The 18,829-nt window shown below is 53.0% G+C and overlaps 1 protein-coding gene across 1 annotated transcript; it reads left to right on the forward strand.

The window, feature by feature from the left end:
• On the forward strand, window positions 1,599-17,473 carry C16H1orf127 (chromosome 16 C1orf127 homolog; the record flags this gene model as incomplete). Its single annotated transcript, XM_018059945.1, is given in 9 exon segments — window positions 1,599-1,622; window positions 3,758-3,796; window positions 3,798-3,917; window positions 8,575-8,697; window positions 9,199-9,308; window positions 10,863-10,949; window positions 11,260-11,356; window positions 11,497-11,595; window positions 17,381-17,473. Coding segments are annotated over 9 exon segments (792 nt in total), but the record flags the coding sequence as incomplete, so codon positions are not given.

The following is an 18,829-nucleotide window of genomic DNA, read 5'->3' on the forward strand; positions in this document are numbered from 1 at the left end:
TCAACACATATTTACTGACAGCCCTTTAGATGCTGGACAGCTCAAGGCACCAGGGATGCGTGTGTGCTCAATCGTGTCTAACTCTTTGTGACCCCACGGACTTTAGCCCACCAGGCTCCTCTGTCCATGGGATTTCTCAGGCAAGAATATTGGCATGGGGTGCCATTTCCTCCTCCAGGGGATCTTCCCACTCCAGGGACTGAACACACGTCTCCTGCGTCTTCAGCATTACAGGCAGATTCTTTACCACTGAGCCGCTGGGGAAGCCCCGCTAGAGATGCAGCAATAAGCAAAAAGACTCCCTGGCCCCATGGAGCTGACATTTGTGGGGAGGGGGGAGGCGAACCTTAAATATAACAAATCAGATTAGAAGGCATCAAGTGCTACAAAATAAGGAAGCAGAGGTGTAGGGTAAAGCAGGTCAGGGTGGGCCTCACTGAAAAGGCGACGTTTTTGCAAAGACTTGAAGGAGGTGAGGGTGTGTGCTGTGCAGATACTGAAGAGGAGTTCATGCAGAAGGCACAGGCAGTGCAAAGGCCCTGAGGAAGGAGTGTTCCTGGCATGCTTGAGAAATAGTAGGAGGCCAAGGTGGCTGGAGCAGGGGGAGGGAGGTGAGCAGGTGGGAGAGGAGGTCAGAGAGGGGGAGGCCTTCAAGGACTTTGGCTTTTCTTTGGAGTGAAAAATGGGGAGGGTTGAGCAGAGCAGAGACATGACCTGATCTACTTTTGAACAAGTTCCCACAGCTGTTGCATGGAATGAAGACAAATAGGGGCGAGGGAGGAAGCCAAGAGACAGGGAAGGGGAAGCTGCAGAAACCCAGGGAGAGGGGAGAAGGGGCTGGATTCTAGGTATATTTTGAAGGTAGAACCAATGGGAGGGCTTCCCTGGTGGCTCAGTGGTAAAGAATCTACCTGTCAATGGAGGAGATGCATATTTGATCCTTAGGTCGGGAAGATCCCCTGGAGGAGGAAATGGCAACCCACTCCAGTATTCTTGCCTGGGAGACCCCGTGGACAGAGACTGGTGGGCTACAGTCCATGGGTTCGCAAGACAGTTGGACATGACTTGGCAACTAAACAACAACAACAACAAGCCCATGGAATATCCTGTCGGTGTATACCTTTCCAGGCTTTCTCCTATTACTGCTATGTTTAAAATCTATGTCACGCAAGGGGCTTCTAGGCAGAGCAGCCCTTTAGTTGCTACCTGGGTGTCCGAGATTTCCAGCCTCACAGAGAAGTAGCCTGAGCAGGTTCAGCCCATGATTCTGTTTTCTTCTCATTACAGGGACCTGGAGGCCCCCAAACGCTTGGATTCTCTTCCTGCCAAATGTGACCACTTCCTGCATCATGATCCTGATGGTAACTTAATTCTTTTTTTAAAAAATACATTTATTTTTACTTATTTATTTGACTGAACCGGGTCTTAGTTTCGGCATGTGGGATCTTCAGTTGTGGCATGTGAACTCTTATTTGCAACATGTGGGATCTAGTTCTCTGACCAGGGATGGAACCCAGGCCCCCTGCACTGGGGGCTCTGAATCTTAGCCATTGGATCATCAGGGAAGCCCTGGTATCTTCATTTTATAAGCCTGATACTTAGCCTTCTTCATGCAGAAGGAGGTGAGTTTGGGCAATACCAGAGTTGGTGATGTCTCTTGGGAAGCTTCCATTCTAGGAGACCAAAGGTGCTAAGCCTGAGCTCAGATGTTCAGAAAGGGGACACTGCTGCCCTTCCTCCGTAGAAACCCAGCTGAGGGAGACGGACAGAGGGAAGATCAGGCCTTGCCTTCTCAGAGTTTATGGGCGCAAATCTAGGAAGACTGCTAAGCTCAGATGCTGCCTTCTCCAGGCAGTCTTCCCAATGGTGGGTCACTCCTCTTCTGCGCACTGTGCCTGCTTCTACCACAACACCTGCCACCCTGATGAATAACATCTGCTCACACAGCTTCTCCTGGTAGGTCTGCAATGTGTTTGGGGAAGGGTGTCAGCTCCACAGTGTTTGCCTTAGGGCCTGGCGCATAGTAGGTGCTCAGTTAGTGCTTAATGGGGAGTGGGTGAATAAAATGCTGACTGACTGTGAAGCTCATGGAGTATAATCTCAGGGTCCCTCACATGCATGGTTTATTACTCACAAGACCATATGACTCAGTCCAATTTGCAAAAGTGAGATATGTTTGTATTTTTTTCTTAAAAAGCATCTTCTTCCAAATTGCACAAGCTGCAGACCCCATATGACCTGGACCATGCCCAGGGAAGGCTCAGAGAAGCAGGTTTCAGAGCTGCGGTTGGAGGGTGGGCTCATGCCAGCTAGAGGGGCAGCAGATGCTTCTTTGAGAGTCAGGAAGACAAGAAGCCGCCCTGATTTAGGCAGCAACTGATGGCCTGGGGTCTTCCCTGGTGGCTCAGATGGTAAAGAATCTGCCTACAGTGAAGCAGACCTGGGTTCAATCCCTGGGTGGGGAAGATCCCCTGGAGAAGCGAATGGCTACCCAGTCCAGTATTCTTGTCTGGAGAATTCCATGGACAGAAGAGCCTGGGGGGCTACTGTAGTCCATGGGGTTGCAAAGAGTCAGGCACGACTGAGTGGCTAACACTTTCACTTTCTTCTGATGGCCTGGGAGCCAGAGGGTGCGGCTCTCTGAGCATACCTGTGGCTTCATTCCATTGCCTGGCCCCCAGGAGGGTGTGAACTGCTCCTTGGACCCTTTTGTTTTCCTCTTCTGTTTTTCTCCTCACTTCCATTTCCTCTTTCCTTCATTTTTTGTCCTCCCTCCCTTAATCCAGCCCAGAATTTCTCCCGAGGAGGTGGTGGTCCATAGTGGGAAAGAAGTTTCAGTAACTCTCCTTTCCTTTCTCTTTCTCTTCCTTTCTGTAATCACTCTCCTCTTTAGTGTCCCCCACCTCCCACCCCACCAATACACTCTCTTCTCAGGCCCCACCACACAGCACTGATCTGGGTATGTGCGTGTGACTGACTGAGGTCAGCTCCAGCATCCCTCACAGGAACCACTGCTTTGACATCTTTGAAGATCCGTCTTGCTCATGGTTGAGTGCTGGAATGAGCCAGGCAGTCTCAGAGTGGCCACATGCCTTTGACTTGGTTATTTACCTCCTCTGAGCCTCAACCAATTCATCTGTAAAATGGGAAAAAGAAAGCCAACCCTATGGGACATCGGTGAGGGTCAAGGGAGATAAGATATGAGGAGATGCTTGACACCAGTCAAGGGATGTTCAATCCGGCAAGGCTGGACTTTCCTGAAATCCACAGGTGTCCCTTGGCTTTAAGGCTTCCCTAGTGGGGGTTGAACTACTGGATTCTGGAAGCTGGACCCAGATTTTCATCCCTAGCAGCCTCAGCTCACTACTTAGACTCTTCCATGAGAACTGCCCAGCTTCCAATGGGTTGGTGTTAATCATATTTTCTATGAACAGTCACTGACCTATAATTGCAGCTTATTAAGTACTCTTGCCTGGGAAATCCCATGGACGGAGGAGCCTGGTAGGCTACAGTCCATGGGGTCTCTAAGAGTCGGACACGACTGAGTGACTTCACTTTCCCTTTTCCCTTTCATGCATTGGAGAAGGAAATGGCAACCCACTCCAGTGTTCTTGCCTGGAGAATCCCACAGACAGAGGAGCCTGGTGGGCTGCTGTCTATGGAGTCGCAGAGTCGGACATGACTGAGGCGACTTAGCAGCAGCAGCAACTATGTTTTCCTCTTTCATTTGCACACATAAATTTTGCTCTACTTCCAGAAAGCAAATTATGGGTTGGAAATCAGAATATTCCAAAGGAGGGGTGAAAAGTTTGAAGCAGAGTGACTGCTACATAATGAAGTGTCCAGTGATCATGTCCAGACGGGGGCAAGAATGTGTCCACTGCCGGCCCACATTCATTCAGCTAAAGGGCTCAGAGGCCTGAGGCTGGGGGTGGGGTTCCCAGGCCGAGTTTCTTTCCAGAGGCCATGGCTCCTGAGCCTCAAGATGTGGCTGGGCCCACAGGTGGCAGCTGGAGGTGACAGGTGGCACGTTCTCCTCTAGACATTCATGGGCACTGGCTAGATGCCTGGGTCTGTTGGGCTATTGTCTGAGCAAGCTGGGAGGAAATGGGATGGAGTACGGGTGGGGGTATTAAAGATCCCGAGCTAATGGCCTCCACTTCCCATCCTCGTTGGCACTGGAGATAGTTGGAGGACAGAGTTAAGCTATAGCTTCCCTGGTGGCTCAGATGGTAAAGAGTCTGCCTGCTATGCGGGAGACCCAGGTTTGATCCCTGGGTTGGGAAGATCCCCTGGAGAAGGGAATGGCGACCCACCCCAGTATTCTTGCCTGGAGAATCCCATGGATGGAGGAGACTGGAGGGCTACAGTCCATGGGGTTGCAGAGTCGAACACGGCTGAGCAACTAACACACTCATACTCATTATGTCTTTGTCCTCTTTTTCCTCCATTGAAAAAAGTTGCTAGTTTGCAGTTCCTTCTTGAGCTGGGTAGTGTCGAGGAATTACAGACTTTTAGTCGTAAAAGTACCTCCAATACAATCAGGTATAATGTCTCCATTTTAAAGATTAGGAAACAGAAAGAGAAATGAAAAGAGTTTGGTGCAAAAAACCTGCTAATGACAGTCACCAGTCACTCAGCAAGTATTTATTAAACGTCTGCTCTAAGCCAGGTGCTGTGCTGTTGCTAAGGGAATGGGTTTGAATGAGACATGGAGCCTTGCCCAGGAAGGGTTTGTATTTGTGTTTTCTCTTATTGGCTACGTTACGCAGCTTGCAGGGTCAGTTCCCTGACCAGGGAGTCAATCTGTGCCCCTGTAGTGTAAGTGCAAAGCCCTGACCACTGGACCAGCAGAGAATTGCTTGTAGTTGTGTTTTCCTCAGGTCTGAATTTTAAAACAAGTGTGCCTGGCAAGGAGAGTCCCCAGACCACAGCTCAGAGGATCTGAGCTCCTCCAGCTCTGAGCCTGGTTCACTGCTGTCTTGGGCAGATGGGCCAGCCTCTCTGAGATTCTTTTGCTTCCCAATCACAAGGAGCAGGGATAGAGTGGTAGGGCTTTCTCTGCCTACTTGTCTTCCGCTCCCCCCACCCCCCCACCTTTTCTCCAGATATTTATTTGGCTGCATGGGCTCTAAGTTGTGGCATGTGGAATCTAGTTTCCTGACCAGGGATCAAACCCCAGCCCCCTGCTTTGGGAGTGTGGAGCCTTAGGCACTGGACCACCAGGGAAACCCTGCGTACTTGCCTTCTTAGTGGCACAAGTGGCCAGGCCAAGTCTAGGGCCAGTCCTCCTGAGAATCACAGGGCCAGACCTCCAGAATCCCTAAGCATCGCCCCAGGGCGTTCCATTGACATTCCGCGCCTCTCCCCTGCTGTGGGCCTGTAATTCTGGGAGCTGCCGCCAGGGGGACGGCGTTGCCGGTGTCATGCAACATTGGGCCGAGTGACTGAGAAAAGCAGGACTCGCTCCCGGCCCAGGGGACTGCTTTGTCTCCAGCCACCTGCCTTTGAAGCCTGGATACCCGAATTTCAGCATCCTTTTCCAAGTGAGGTGTGGGTGTGTGCCGTGGCCCCGCTCACCCCTGAACACAGATGTAGAGAGGAGGGCAGCAAGTACTCAACAGAAGACAGGTCTCCACTGCCCTGGCCTCCCTCCCTACCACCCCCTTCCCCCACCTAAGGACCTCATCGAATTGACTGATTCATTCCTGGTGACTTCTGCAGCCCGCTTCCGCGTCTGCACCTTGAACTTGCTTTAAGTTTTAATTAAAGCCGTTTCACCGGCCTTGCCCTTGGCTAAATGCAGCTGCGGGCACGGGGCACATAGATATTTAATACTCTGCCTCTCCCCACTGAAGGCGCAGGGTGCCCAAGGGTGTACCCGAGCCATGCCCGCTCTCAGCGATCCGCGCGCTCACTTAAGTGTGCCCACAGGCCCCAAGCGGGAGGCCGAGCAATAACTATTCATTGCCCTGGGTTAAGTGTGCCCAGGGGCACCCGTAAACTCAACGCAGTGATTAGCGATTGCTCCCAGAGAAGACTGCCCGAGGTCCTGCGGAATGTCCTCGGCCCTAAATATAGCCTCCGCGTGGGGCCTTAAAGGGCACTGTACGTTTTTGCTTCGCTCTTGATCTGTCTTCCCTTCCTTCTTTAAGCAGAACTCTTTCCCTCCTCAAAGCCCAGCCTGCAGCAGCTCCCCTGCCTTCCTCCAGGCTGCAGCGGAGGACAAGAGCAGGACTGTGCTTGTGGTGGCAGAGGAGACGCCAAACCCTCTCCATCCTCTCACCCAGCCTCAGGAATACGCCCCGTTCCTCTTTTTTTTGGCTGTGGCACCCATCATATGGTGTCTTAGTTCCCTGACCAAGGATCGAACCTGGGCCCCCTGCATTGGAAACACGGCATTCTAAACCACTGGACTGCTAGGGAGGTTCCTCTGCCCCATTCCTGCCTCTTCACTCCTAGAGCGAAGGCGGCACCTCCAAAGGAGACTCTGGGGCTCCCTGGAGGGGCTCCCTGGGGGCCACTGTAAGCCTGCTGCAAGGAAGGGCCCTCGGGGCCAAGGGGCAGCAGAGCTGGGGAAGTGAGAAGGCCGAGCTGGCTGGGGTCTCCTCAGGTCCCTTTTGTTTCTTTCTGCTCCTGGGAGCCCCTCTCTGTCCCTTCGTACAGCGGAGTTAGGGGGTGGTCTTGGTTGGGGACGTCATCAAGGCAAGTCAGTCGCCTCTGGCCTCACGCCTCCCCACCTTGGATGGGGGGTGATTAGATGATCTCCGACGGACCGTTGGCTGGTCTGTGACTCCCTTCTTGTGCGGAGACTGCCCTGGCAAAGTCTGAAGCAAATGCGAGGTGGAGTTTGGAGAAAGTAGAAAGAATAGAGAGGACTGCAGGGTTGAGGGCTTGGGCTGCAGCAGAAACTCCTGGGAGGGTGCCTCGCCCGCACCATCCCTTCCCTTCATCTGTGATGAAGGTTCCGAGAGGGCGTGGTCTTGAGGCTCACAGGAAGGACGGGGACCCACCAGCCCAGTTGGCCTGGGACTTTTCCTGCTTTGGCACCGAGTCCCACACTGGGGGGACCTGCTCAGTTCCCAGGAAACTGTGATGTGTGGCCACCCTGACTTCAATGCCAGGGGGGAGTGTGCCGGCCCTTGGAAGCACTCCTTCCATCCTTGCTTATTGGATTTGAAAAGGAAAGAGAAAGGGTGAGGGAGAAATGTGTGGACTCAGGGGGACACAGAGAGACCCATCTCTGCCATGTGCATGAGCTCTTGGCCTCGCCAGCTGCGCCCGGGACCTCCTCCCTGCCTGGGACCCCTGCTGCCCCCTTGGCTGGGCTCAGGGCGGCAGCTGAAGCAACGACATTTTCCTGGGTCTGTTGACACTAGCGTCTCAGAACATAAATGATTTTCTTGTCTTAATGAGCAAACAACCCAGCCGCAGGGCTCCCTCACCAGCCTCCCGCTGGGGTAATTGCCAGCACTTCTGTGCTCAGGCAGAAATGTTTATTCTCACCTTTGCTTACTGCTTGCCAGGAGAGGTTGCTTTCTTTCTGTTCTGCAGGTCTCCCCCTCACCCCATGAGAAGCGCCTGTGGACAGATAGCCGGGGCAGGAGCAACTTTCTCGAAGGTTCTGCCAGGTCTGGCGCTCGGGGACGCCCCAAGGCAGGAGGTGTTGACTCCTCTTCTCCTTTGGAGAGTGTTAGTGGGTGCGGCTGAGTGTGCTGGGCTTGGGCTGTGGCAGTGGAGCTGGACGCATCCACTGGTACCTGCAGGCAGAGGCCTGAGACCATCCAAGAGAATCTGAGGAGGGGTCCTGGCTTTGATTGGGAGGCCTCCGAGGTCTACCCAGTGCTATGATTCCCTCTGCCCCGTCTCCAGTGATGGGAAGCTCATGTCCTTGCAAAGCCAGCTGTTCCCGTACTGCCCAGCTCTTTCCCCAAACTTTCCATCGGCTGGTCCTCTGTTCTCCGTGGCCCCTTGGAAGGAGGTGGTCCCTTCTTCATTTTACATCCCTTTGAATATGTGAAGTCGGTGAGCTTTCCCTTCCTCAAATCTTCTCCTGAATGCCTCCTGCTAATCCTCCTAGGATAGGGACTGGGGGCCCCTCCCCGTTCCCCTTCCGCCATCCAGGTACCCAATTGCTAAGGTCCCACTAGAAGCTTGCAAAGGGAACTGAGGCAGCAGGCACACTGGGTGGAGTGTAGGTCACCTGACGGCCTTGCTAGCGGGGGTCACGGTGCGTTGGATCTTTTAGCCAGGTTGTCTACCGGCTCTATACCCAGTGGTCCTGCCAGGGGTCCCCTGGAGTATAAGGAGTCAAGCGACCTCTCTGAGGGGCCTTTTCATACTGTTCATGGGTTCTCGATGGACAGGAGTTTGAGCAAGCTGCGGGAGTTGGTGATGGACAGAGAAGCCTGGTGTGCTGCAGTCCATGGGGTCGCAAAGAGTTGGACATGACTGAGCGACTGAACTGAACTGAGTGGCCTGCTGCCTGGCCTCGCGGTCCTGCCCATCCTCCCCTTGACTCTGCGACCTTCCTGAGTATGTCCCCTCAAGTTCACCTTCTCCTTGACCCCCCAGGGACCCAGTCTCCTTGGCCAGACTGTTTATGAGTATGTCCTGTTTATCCAGACCCTGTGTCTGCTGTCTCATAGAGGGGAGCTGGCAGCCTCTCTGGGCAATGGCAGCCTGATGGGATTATCAGCCTGATGACCAGTGTGACCATCACCACCACCTCCTGCCCCCTGACCAGAGCCCAAGGCAAGACCCTGTCCAGAGGCAGGAGGTCAGGGGTGGACAGCAACCATGCCAGGTGGGGAGCCTTGAGGCGTGGCCCCTTGGAGAGGCCCTGGAGAACAATTCGCTGGGGCTCAAACACTGATTCAAATGTCCACCTGGAGACCGGACAGATTTAGGCAGGCGGCTTTGAAAATTGGGCTCCATTAGCATCAAGTGCTCTGGGAGGCAGACGGGGGGCTCCTGCAATCACGCGTTCAGCTCGTCGTCCTGATCATGGTGGCAGGAGCGTAATTACCATCTCTTTAAATAGCCCAAAGTTGCCGTGTAAGAGAAGATGGCTCACATGACATTTGCTCTGAGCTGGCTTGCTGCTAAAAATATCTCAGCTAAATAATATTTCCTGGTGGTACTGGAGCCACAGTCCCTGGACCTGAGCTCTGTGACACTTGGGGGTTCAGTCCAGAGGCTGGTCGGAAGGTCGGCGGGGGTCTGCTTCTGGAGGAGCGGTTTCCGAGGTCGCGGGAGTCACTCCAGCCTCAGCAGGTGCTGCACGCCCCCCAGGGCTCCCGCTGCTTGTAGGGAGGGGCCGCTATGCGTAGGCTTTATTTTTTGGCCGAGACGCACTGCAGGCAGGATCTGAGTTCCCCCACAGGGATCAAACCTTTACCCCCTGGGTTGGAAGCTCTGGACTACCAGGCAAGTCCCTACACCTAGTCTTTGAGAGCCGCTGGCCCACTGGGTGAGACCCAAGGGTGCCCCAAGGTCCTGCCTTTCTGGCTGCGTTGTTCCCTGGTTCCTTCTGTGTTCCTCCATCCTCTGGGCACCTTGTGCCAGCGGCCCCACCCCACCTCAGCCGTGCATTCTCGAATTGCTTGGCACAGACAGACCTTGGCTCTTCCTGGTGGGTATGAGTGTGAATGTGAAGTAGGGATGGAGTTTGGAGACTGGATGAAAAGTGGAATCATCTGCTTTTACAAACCCAGGGGTCTTCAAACTCCTAGGAAATCCTGAGGTGGCCTCCAGGGGCTCTGAGAACATAGATGAGAGAGGGTCCTCTGTCTTCACCAGGCTCTCCAGGGCTCTGTGGTCTGACAGCGGTCAGGACCCCTGATCTAGACCCTGGATGTGATAACTATTTCATCCAGCTTGGGGTGTGATACAGAGGGGCCGGGAAAACCACTTCCTACTTTTGGGGAATTAAATTTTAAGGAACTCTGTGTGCGGAGTCAGGTGGATCCAAGGCTTCATCCTGAGCGGGTGGATCTGAGGCGACTAAGATGTGACATGGGGGTATTAGAATTTTATCATGGGCCAGATTTTACGACGGGGCTCTGAGGACTTTAGGGCACTGGGGATGGCCTCACCAAGCCCTCAAACATCTCTTTTCTTATTCACAGTGCTTGAAATCCATTTACTCAGAGACAGATGCTTTCATTTAGCCACTGCAGAGCTGGCTTAAAACGGCCCCATGAGAGGGCTGACACGACGAAATTCTTGCTAAAGTGTAAACAACTGATACAAGCTTTATTTCTTAAGGGCAGCTTCGGTAATGGAAGGGGCACCAGGCTAGGTCACCGAGCTGAAGAAGTCTTGGCTGAGACATCTCTGGAGTTCCCCACAGCAGAGCTGCTCTCAGCACCTGCTTCCTCGTGGGCTTTCGAGCACAGTGGGGTCCCCCGGTGCTGGGGATGGCTTTTTCTTCTCTTCCTCCTCAGCGCAGCCACGTTCCAGTCCAGGCAGTGATACTCAGCACCAAGTAATCTCGTGTCTAGCCAGCAAGTGAGCTAAGTCACTTCAGTCATGTCTGGCTCTGTTCAACCCTATGCGCTGTAGCTGGCCAGGCTCCTCTGTCCATGGGATTCTCCAAGAAAGAGTACTGGAGTGGGGTGCCATGCCCTCCTCCAGGGGATCTTCCTGACCCAGGGATCCAACCCGAGTCTCTTACCTCTCCTGCACTGGCAGGTGGATTCTTTACCACTAGTGCCACCTGGGAAACCCCATCTCATGTCACTGATCCTGAAAATGTACTGCGCCGGCCATGGGCGTGGCCCCTGGCTGTGGTCCTGCCACCACCCTCTTGTCCATGTGACTGCAGAGTGTGTATCTTTCTGTGTCACGTGTCCTTCCAGAATCATCCCTCCAGCCAGAGTTGGGGGTCTTGTTCACATCCCAAAGCAGAGGCTTGATCTGGTCTAAAGAGGCTCCTACTCAGAGGAGTGAGTGAAAGTTGCTCAGTTGGATCTGACTCTTTGTGACCCCATGGACTGTTGCCAGCCCGGCTCCTCTGTCCATGGAATTCTCTGGCCAGAATATTGGAATGGGTAGCCTGCTGTTTACTTTTCCAGGGGATCTTCCCAACCCAAGGATCAAGCCCAGGTCTCCTGCACGCAGGTGGATTCTTTACTGTCTGAGCCACAAGAGGAGAGCCTGAGACTAAAATTCCCGAGTCTTCCAGTCCCACGTCTTGAAGACAGAGACTGTGGTGACCTGCGTCCTGGAGGCTGGGGTGTACCAAGTCCAGGCCAGGGTCTTGGTAGTGGTGCTGGCTGTCCTGCCCCTTTTGAAGGCCCCTTCTGCTCAGGCCATTGAGGTGGTGAGGAGTCAGAGGCGCGAGAGCAGCACGGTGAGGCCAGCAGAAAATGGACCTTTGCCACTTACACCTTGGAAGCCTGCCACTCATGTCAGGGCGGCTCCAGGGGAGGGACAGCCACAGGGCACAGGATGCACCGTGACACGTGCAAATAACGCCTCATAGCCCCACAGCTTTGCCAGGAGGCCCAAGGAGCCCCAGGAAAGCAGGCTTTCTATAGGATGGCCCTGAGCTGGAAATTTGCTCCCCCACCCCAGTCACAGAGAGGGCTGGTTCAGCCTGTGGCTCTTTCTCCAATGATAAGGCTTCCTTTCCCCTGGCTTGACATGTCCCACACCCAACCAGGGAATCAATGGCATCAGGCACACTGGCTGGAACTGGCCCAGGAACAGGAAGGCCAAGGGAACCGGTGGTGATGTGGTTGCTGGCTGATGTGGTGGATGTGGTCAAAGCGCCAGGGAGAGGGAAGGGGCACGTGAACTTTCTAGCTGCAGGACTTCAGCATGTCACTTAACCTTGTTGAGCCTTGTTTTCTTTTCACCTGCAAAATGAGAATAGGGGTACCTGCTCTGAGGACTGGAGGTGATGGTTCTTAGGAGCTCAGTGGGGTTTCTGGCGCAAAATGAGCCACTTCCATTTCGATCCTCCAGCAATCTGTGTGGGCTCTAGCTTCTTGGGTCACCTACAGGAGGGAGTAGGCTCTTCGGCAAAGAATAGTACTTGATGCTACTCATTTCTGAACCCAAGTCGGGCCCTCTTCTCCACGTGCTGTTTCCACTCCAAGATGCCGGGATTCTCCGCTTGAAAGGGGTTTTTGGTGAAAGCGCGGTTACCAGACAACCTGGTATTCGCAAAACCACCAGGAGCAAAACCCATTGAAATACAGCATAAGGAAATACACATAATTCACAAATGATGTTGATCACTTTCATCTTCGACTTCCTAACTGTCCTCAATAGAAGACAGACGCGAAGGAGATTTAACTCAGATGTTAATAGTGCAAGAATGCCCCGTTACCAGGATATGATGTTTCGGTGCTGCATAAAAATGTAATTATATTCAGAACTATATTTAAAGATTAAAAGGGGGACTGCCTACCATCTAGCCCCAAATTCAGAATTAGAAACAAAGGAAGAGGCGGGGCGGGGATGAGTTCTAACAGTCTGCTAAAAATGGAAAAGTTTCCTGAAAGTTTTTACACATTTCGGCTGTTTTTGTTTTAACAGTTTCCTGCAGCGATGACATTGATTTTGGAAAGGGAGGGCCAGAATTTTATCCAACAGATATTCACTAAGCATTTGCCACGCGTGAGGCCCCGTGGGAGGAAACAGAGTTCACCAGATTCTGTCCTTGCTTTCAAGTACTGGCCTGTCTGGAAGGGGAAAGAAGAAATGTCTAGAGAGTTGTAACGGAGGGCAGGCGGGTTTGGGGAGGGAGACGCCAAGGAGCACGTGACCTTTGTCTAGGGCTTTGAAGAGAGGGTAGGTTCTTGGTAGGGACCTAGTACATAAAATACAAAAATAGCTGGCAACAGCAATAAGAACATTTTGGGAAGTCTTTTTGGCCTCTCTCGAAAGATTTACACGAGGAAAGAATGTTCTCTTCCTTGTTATTAATTTAATACCAGCAGCCGGAATGAACCTCTCCCCTCCCTGGTTTCCAGCATGCCTTCCCTGTATATCCCCTGCAGTTTCTAGGTCTTTCTATTCTTATCATAGTTATTGGTACACGCTCCTGTCTTGTCCTGTGGTCTGGGAACTCCTTGCCATCAGGGGCCCTGTCTGGTTCAGCATGTTGCTCTTTGTGGGCCTTATCAGACTGCCTTGGCCCTGGTAAACACTTAATAAATGCCCATGGGATTGAATTTTCAGCAGGAATTTTAAAAAAGTTTTAGACAAAGAACATTTCCTTGAGATGATATGTGGATAATCTACCAGAATATTAGTGCCTAAGCACTTGGAGGTTGCAGATACTTTTTTAAACTGTTAGTCTTTATTTGCCTGGGCTTCCCAGGTGGCACAGTGGTAAAGAATCCACTGACCGATACAGAAGACAGGGGAGACCTGGGTTAGATCCCTGGGTTGAGAAGATCCCCTGGAGTAGGAAATGGCAACCCACTCCAGCACTTCTTGCCTGGAAAATTCCATGCACAGAGGGACCTGGCGGGCTACAGTTCATGGGGCCACAGAGTCAGCTATGACTGAGTGACTGAGCACACACACACGCTTTATTTTTTTTAATTTTTGGCTACACCTCATGGGGGATCTTAGCTCCTCGACGAGGGATCAAACCCAAGTCCTCTGCAGTGGAAGCACAGAGCCCTAACCACAGGACTGCAGGGAATTCCTCATTATAGATTTTTAAAAATCTCCTTCCTCCCCCACAAAAGGTGATTAGAACCTATGGGGGAAATCCTGATTATTTAAGATCAGAGGTGTCAAGGACAGTGGAGGCAATGGAGTGTCCAGCCTGGAAAAGAAACCAAGCGGGCGGTTTAGCTACACCTGTTTTACATTTTAAAGCAGGAGTTCCGGGCAAAAACGTGGGGGAGTGTAAAGGAGTGAGGGTTAGAAACCCACCGGGGGCCCTGCCCTGTTTCGCATCTTGCTCTTCACCCACACCTGGCCCGAGTGTCGGACGACAAAGGCCGAGAGGCTCAGCGTAGGAGCCGCAGGGAGTGGTGGGCACTCTGGGGCACTGGCAGCCACCAGACCACTTTAGCCAGAGTAGCCTTGGACTTTGCTGGCAGTCTAGTGGTTAAAACTCTTCGCTACCAATGCAAGGGCATGGAGTTGATCCCTGGCCACGGCACTAAAAGCCCACGTGTTGAGTGGTGTGGCCAGAAAAGAAAGGAAAAAAAAAAAAAAAGAAAAGTAGCTTCACTTTACTGGAACCCATTCCTGCCTTGTAGGGAGGCAGGCTGGCGTGGCCAAACGTGACTTTTCAGGAAAAGCTGTTTATAAAATTTTGTCAGTTAATTTAGAAAATATTTAAACCCTCTGCAGGCCAAACCAAACATGTCTAAGGGCTATATTTGACTTGTGAGCCAGAATTTGCAACTGGGTGGGGTGCATTTTTGCCTCCTGGGGGACAGTTAGCAGTCTGGAGATGTTTCTGATTATGACAAGGCAAGGCGATGCTACTAGCACGTGGAGGGTAGAGGCCAGGGATGCTGCTGGGGTGCAGAGGAGGTCCCCACTCACAACAAAGAACGATCTTGCCCAGGATGTCGATGGGGTCGAGGCAGAGTCTGTTCTGTATGGTTCCTGGGGCAGGGCTGATGGATTTGGTCTCAAAATAGGGAATGGCTCAGAGGTGGAACCAGCTGGTGGCATCAGAGAGGCAGAGAGTTGGGACCAGGTGCAATTTACAGAAAACCTGGGACTTCCCTGATGGCTTGGTGGATAAGACTCCATCTGCCAATGGAGGCGACACAGGTTCGATCCCTGGTCTGGGAAGATTCCACATGCCGGGGAGCAACTAAGCCCGTGTGGCATGACTACTGAGCCCGTGCTCTTAAAGCCCACTAGCTGTAACTATCAAGCCTGCATGCTGTAGCTGCTGAAGCCTGCGTGTCTAGAGCCTGTGCTCTGTAACAAGAGAAGCCACCTCCACGAGAAGCCTGAGCACCATGAAGAGTAGCCCCTGCTCGCTGCAACTAGAGAAAGCCTGTGTGCAGCAATGAAGACCCAGCAACAAAAAATTAATAAATAAAAATTTACAGAAGAGCTGAAATTGTGATTCAATTTCAGAAATAGATTTTGATGCCTACTTGGTCTCAGAAAGGACTCCAGGTCAAGTGTCTGTGAAATTCAACCGATGAGGACAGTTTCTACTCCAGTGCTTGAACTTGAACTCCAAAGCCTGTTTCCCTGTCTGTAAAAAAGGAGGACCCAAATGGCCCCTCCAGCAGGGTGTCGGGAGGATTCTGCTCTCTTAGGAGAAGGACTTGATCTCTGCTTCCTTTCTGAGAGGTTCAGGAAGGAATTGTCTGCTTCAGCTGCCATGCTAGGGACCACTCCCCACCATCTCCAGGAACCCCTCCAGCAGGAATGCCATCTGCCACTTTCTCCCAGTTCCAAACTGAGGACCAGCTGCATTTGGAGGCCTCTAGGAAGGGCTTTCTTTCTTTCTTTCTTTTTTGTTAACTTTAAACATTTTATTTTGTATTGGGGTATAGCCAATTAACGGGGCTTCCCAGGTGGCTCAGATGGTAAAGAATCTACCTGCAATGTGGGAGACCCAGGTTCGATCCCCAGGTTGAGAAGATCCTGTGGAGAAGGGAATGGCAACCCACGGGAGTCCCATGGAAACCTGGTGAGCTATAGTCTATGGGGTAGCAAAGAGTCAGACACAACTGAGTGACTAACACACACACACACGGCCAATTAACAATGTTGTGGTAGTTTTAGGTGAACAGCAAAGGACTCAGCCATACATGTACATGTATCTTTTCTTCTTCCCCCAAGCCCCTCCCATCCAGCCTGCCATATAACATCAAGCAGAGTGCCATGTGCTGTGCAATAGATCCTTGTTGGGAAGCGCTTTGTCAGAGCTCTGCTCACCCACCTTCCCATGGACTGGCACATGGAAGTCCCTCTCCCTGACTTCCACTCACGGTTTCCCCTAAAGGGCACAGCCCCACGAGGCATCAGTGGACCCAGCCAGGCACAAGGACCCCCTCTCTCACCACCATTCTTCCAAAGGGAGCCCCACTCTGACCTCTGGCCCTGTCTCCTCCTCCTCAAATGCTAGCTATTCTCTTGAGAAAGCTCCCCAACACCACCCGCCCCCAACCCTCGCCGAGAGCTCCCACCTGAGTGCAGCCCAGCTGTCCTGCCTGGCTCACATCCCCCCACAGCCTCGGGACTGGGCACAAGGAGGCAGTAGGGAGGGTCTGTGGCTGTGCACAAAAACAGGGGGAAACTGAGGCACATCTCCAAGGACTTGTGGCTGGAGCCTGGGAGCCGGGCCTAGAGAACCAGCCCGAGGTTGCAGGTGCCACCAGCCCTTCCTCAGGCTGCCATTCTCAGGGTGGCCAAGACCACATCTTATTTCTGGAGATTTTTCTCTCTCCACTGCTCTCTCGCTGCAAAAGGGGCTTGGACCATTTCTGCAAACAGCCAGCTTGTGCAAGAAGATGCTCACCTACTGGCTTCTTTTTTTCCTTTCCCAAAGGATCAGCTCCCCCAGGGAAAGTGGGGTGACCTGGTCCCCTGGTCTACCCATAGTAGTTGTCCAGTTCTTCCTGCCCCCAGGGAACTTTGTCTTCAACTGTCTCCTTTCCACCTGCCTCTCTGGGGGTCTCAGGCTATCTGTGACCCTGACAGTCTAGGCCTGAACAGATCCTCCCTCCCCTCAGCTACCAGGAAGTCCTCTCCTCCTGGAGGACTGTCACAGGGGGAGGTGGCAGCCAACTGGACCATGTCTGGGGCCCTGGCCAGGCCAACAGGAGGTCTAGCCATTGACAAGGCCCTTGAAGACCAGCCCAGCTGGAGAGGTGTTGGCTTCCCACTGTCCCCTGAGAAAGTGGTAGCAAACCAGCTCCAGAATGGAAGCTGTGGGGCCACCTGGGGAGGGGTCAGAGGGCACCTGGATCTGTCATTCCCAGAACCAAGTTGGGATCTGGAGGGGATTCACCCTCTTGTTGGGGGCGCATGCGACCATCACTGCCCCAACAGTTACTTCCAAGGTGCAGTGCCAGGCCTTGGTGCCTATCTGAAGGTCTCAGACCTAGCCCAAGCCAGAGCACAGGGAGGGCCCAGCAGCCCTCCTGCCAGTTCTTACCGCTGAGAAGCTGCCAGCAGAGTGCAGCCACCTGACAGTCCTTCCTGAGAGCTGTCTGTCCTCTGCCTCCGAGAAACCCACCGCCTCATCTATGGGAGAGTCATATAGAGTCCAAGGCCTCAGGTCAGTGCACAGCTGGCTAGTGGAGCAGGCTGAGTGGGGTGGCACACACGTGTCCAGCAAACAAAGAGACTACAAGCAACCATTTCCTCACCCAGCCTAGCTGAACCTAGAGACCCTTTCCCTGCTGGCCTGGGGATCCCCCAACAGGAGCCAACAGAGCCCATGTTGGCATCAAGCCCTGGAGGGCACAGGCCTCCTGAGCTTCAGAACTTCACGAGGGACTTTGAGAAACTCCCTTAGTGGGGTGAGTCCTGGCAATGCCCCAAGGGATGACTAGTGCAAGGGATGGGGGTGGGGTGGGCATCATTTGGGCATGCCTCCCACCTGCTTGGGGCTTCCCAGCTGGCTCAGGACCTACCAATGCAGGAGACGTGGGTTGGATCCTGGGGCTGGGAAGATCCCCTGGAGAAGGGAATGGCTACCCATTCCAGTATTCTTGCCCAGAGAATCCCATGGACAGAGGAGCCTGGCGGGCTACAGTCCACAGAGTCACAAACAGTCAGACGAGACTGAGCACACACGCACGCACACCCACCTGCCTGGACAGCCCATGAGTGCACACTCAGGGCCTTTGTGTTTGTCTTTTTGCTGTTAAATGTGTGAGGCATGGGAAAGAAGAAGGGTTGTAGGCTCTGCAGCCAGGCTGCTGTGATTCGAGTCCCAGTCTTTTCACTCTTTGGCTGGGTGACTTTGGGCAAGGCACTAACCTCTCTGTGCCTCAGTTTCCAGATCGGTTACATAGGGGGTGACAATGGTTCTTCCCAATGGGTCTGTTTAGGGGCCACTGAGAAGATGGACACAGGCTTCTAACTCAGAGCCTGTGAGCCACTCTTGAGGTCATTTCTGCTGCCATCTAGAAAAGCTGAACAGTCAGGTTCCCAGGCCCAGGCAGAGAGGATGTTTGCTTATTCCAGCAGAGCATAATAAGCCTGCAGCCATAGCTCAGGATGTGAGAGTTGGACCGTGAAAAGACTGAATGCCAAAGGACCAGGCATTTGAACTGTGGTGCTGGAGACTTGTGAGTCTCTTCTAGTGCAAGGAGATCAAGCCAGTCAATCTGAAAGGAAATCAAGCCTGAAAATTCATTGTAAGGACTGATGCTGAAGCTGTAGCTCTAATACTCTGGCCACCTGATGCAAAGAACTGACTCATTGGAAAAGAACCTAATGCTGGGAAAGATTGAAGATGGGAGGAGAAGGGGGCAACAGAGGAAGAGACAGTTGGGTGGCATCCCTGACTCAATGGACTTCAGTTTGAGCAAACTCTGGGAGATGGTGAAGGACAGGGAAGCCTGGTGTGCTGCAGCCCATGGGGTCACAAAGAGTTGGACACGACTTAGCAATTGAACAATAGTTCAGATGTCTTCTGAGAAGGTAGGTGTTGATAAGTGCTGTGATGTGAGAAGTCAGAGGGCCACGGCCCCAGGCCATTAAAGAGCCTCATGGGAGGAACCCCAGGAGAGGAACGGGGAGTGCTGCTGCTTTGCTTCCGTGGCTCTCCACTCCCTTCCTCTAGTTCCCATGGCAGCAGCTGGCACTCTGCTGGCTTGGACAGCTCCGGTGACCCCTGTTGACCCCCAGGGACACCAGTGTTCCC

The sequence above is a fragment of the Capra hircus genome, chromosome 16 (genome assembly GCF_001704415.2).
Source record: "Capra hircus breed San Clemente chromosome 16, ASM170441v1, whole genome shotgun sequence".
Classification (NCBI taxonomy): Eukaryota; Metazoa; Chordata; class Mammalia; order Artiodactyla; family Bovidae; genus Capra; species Capra hircus.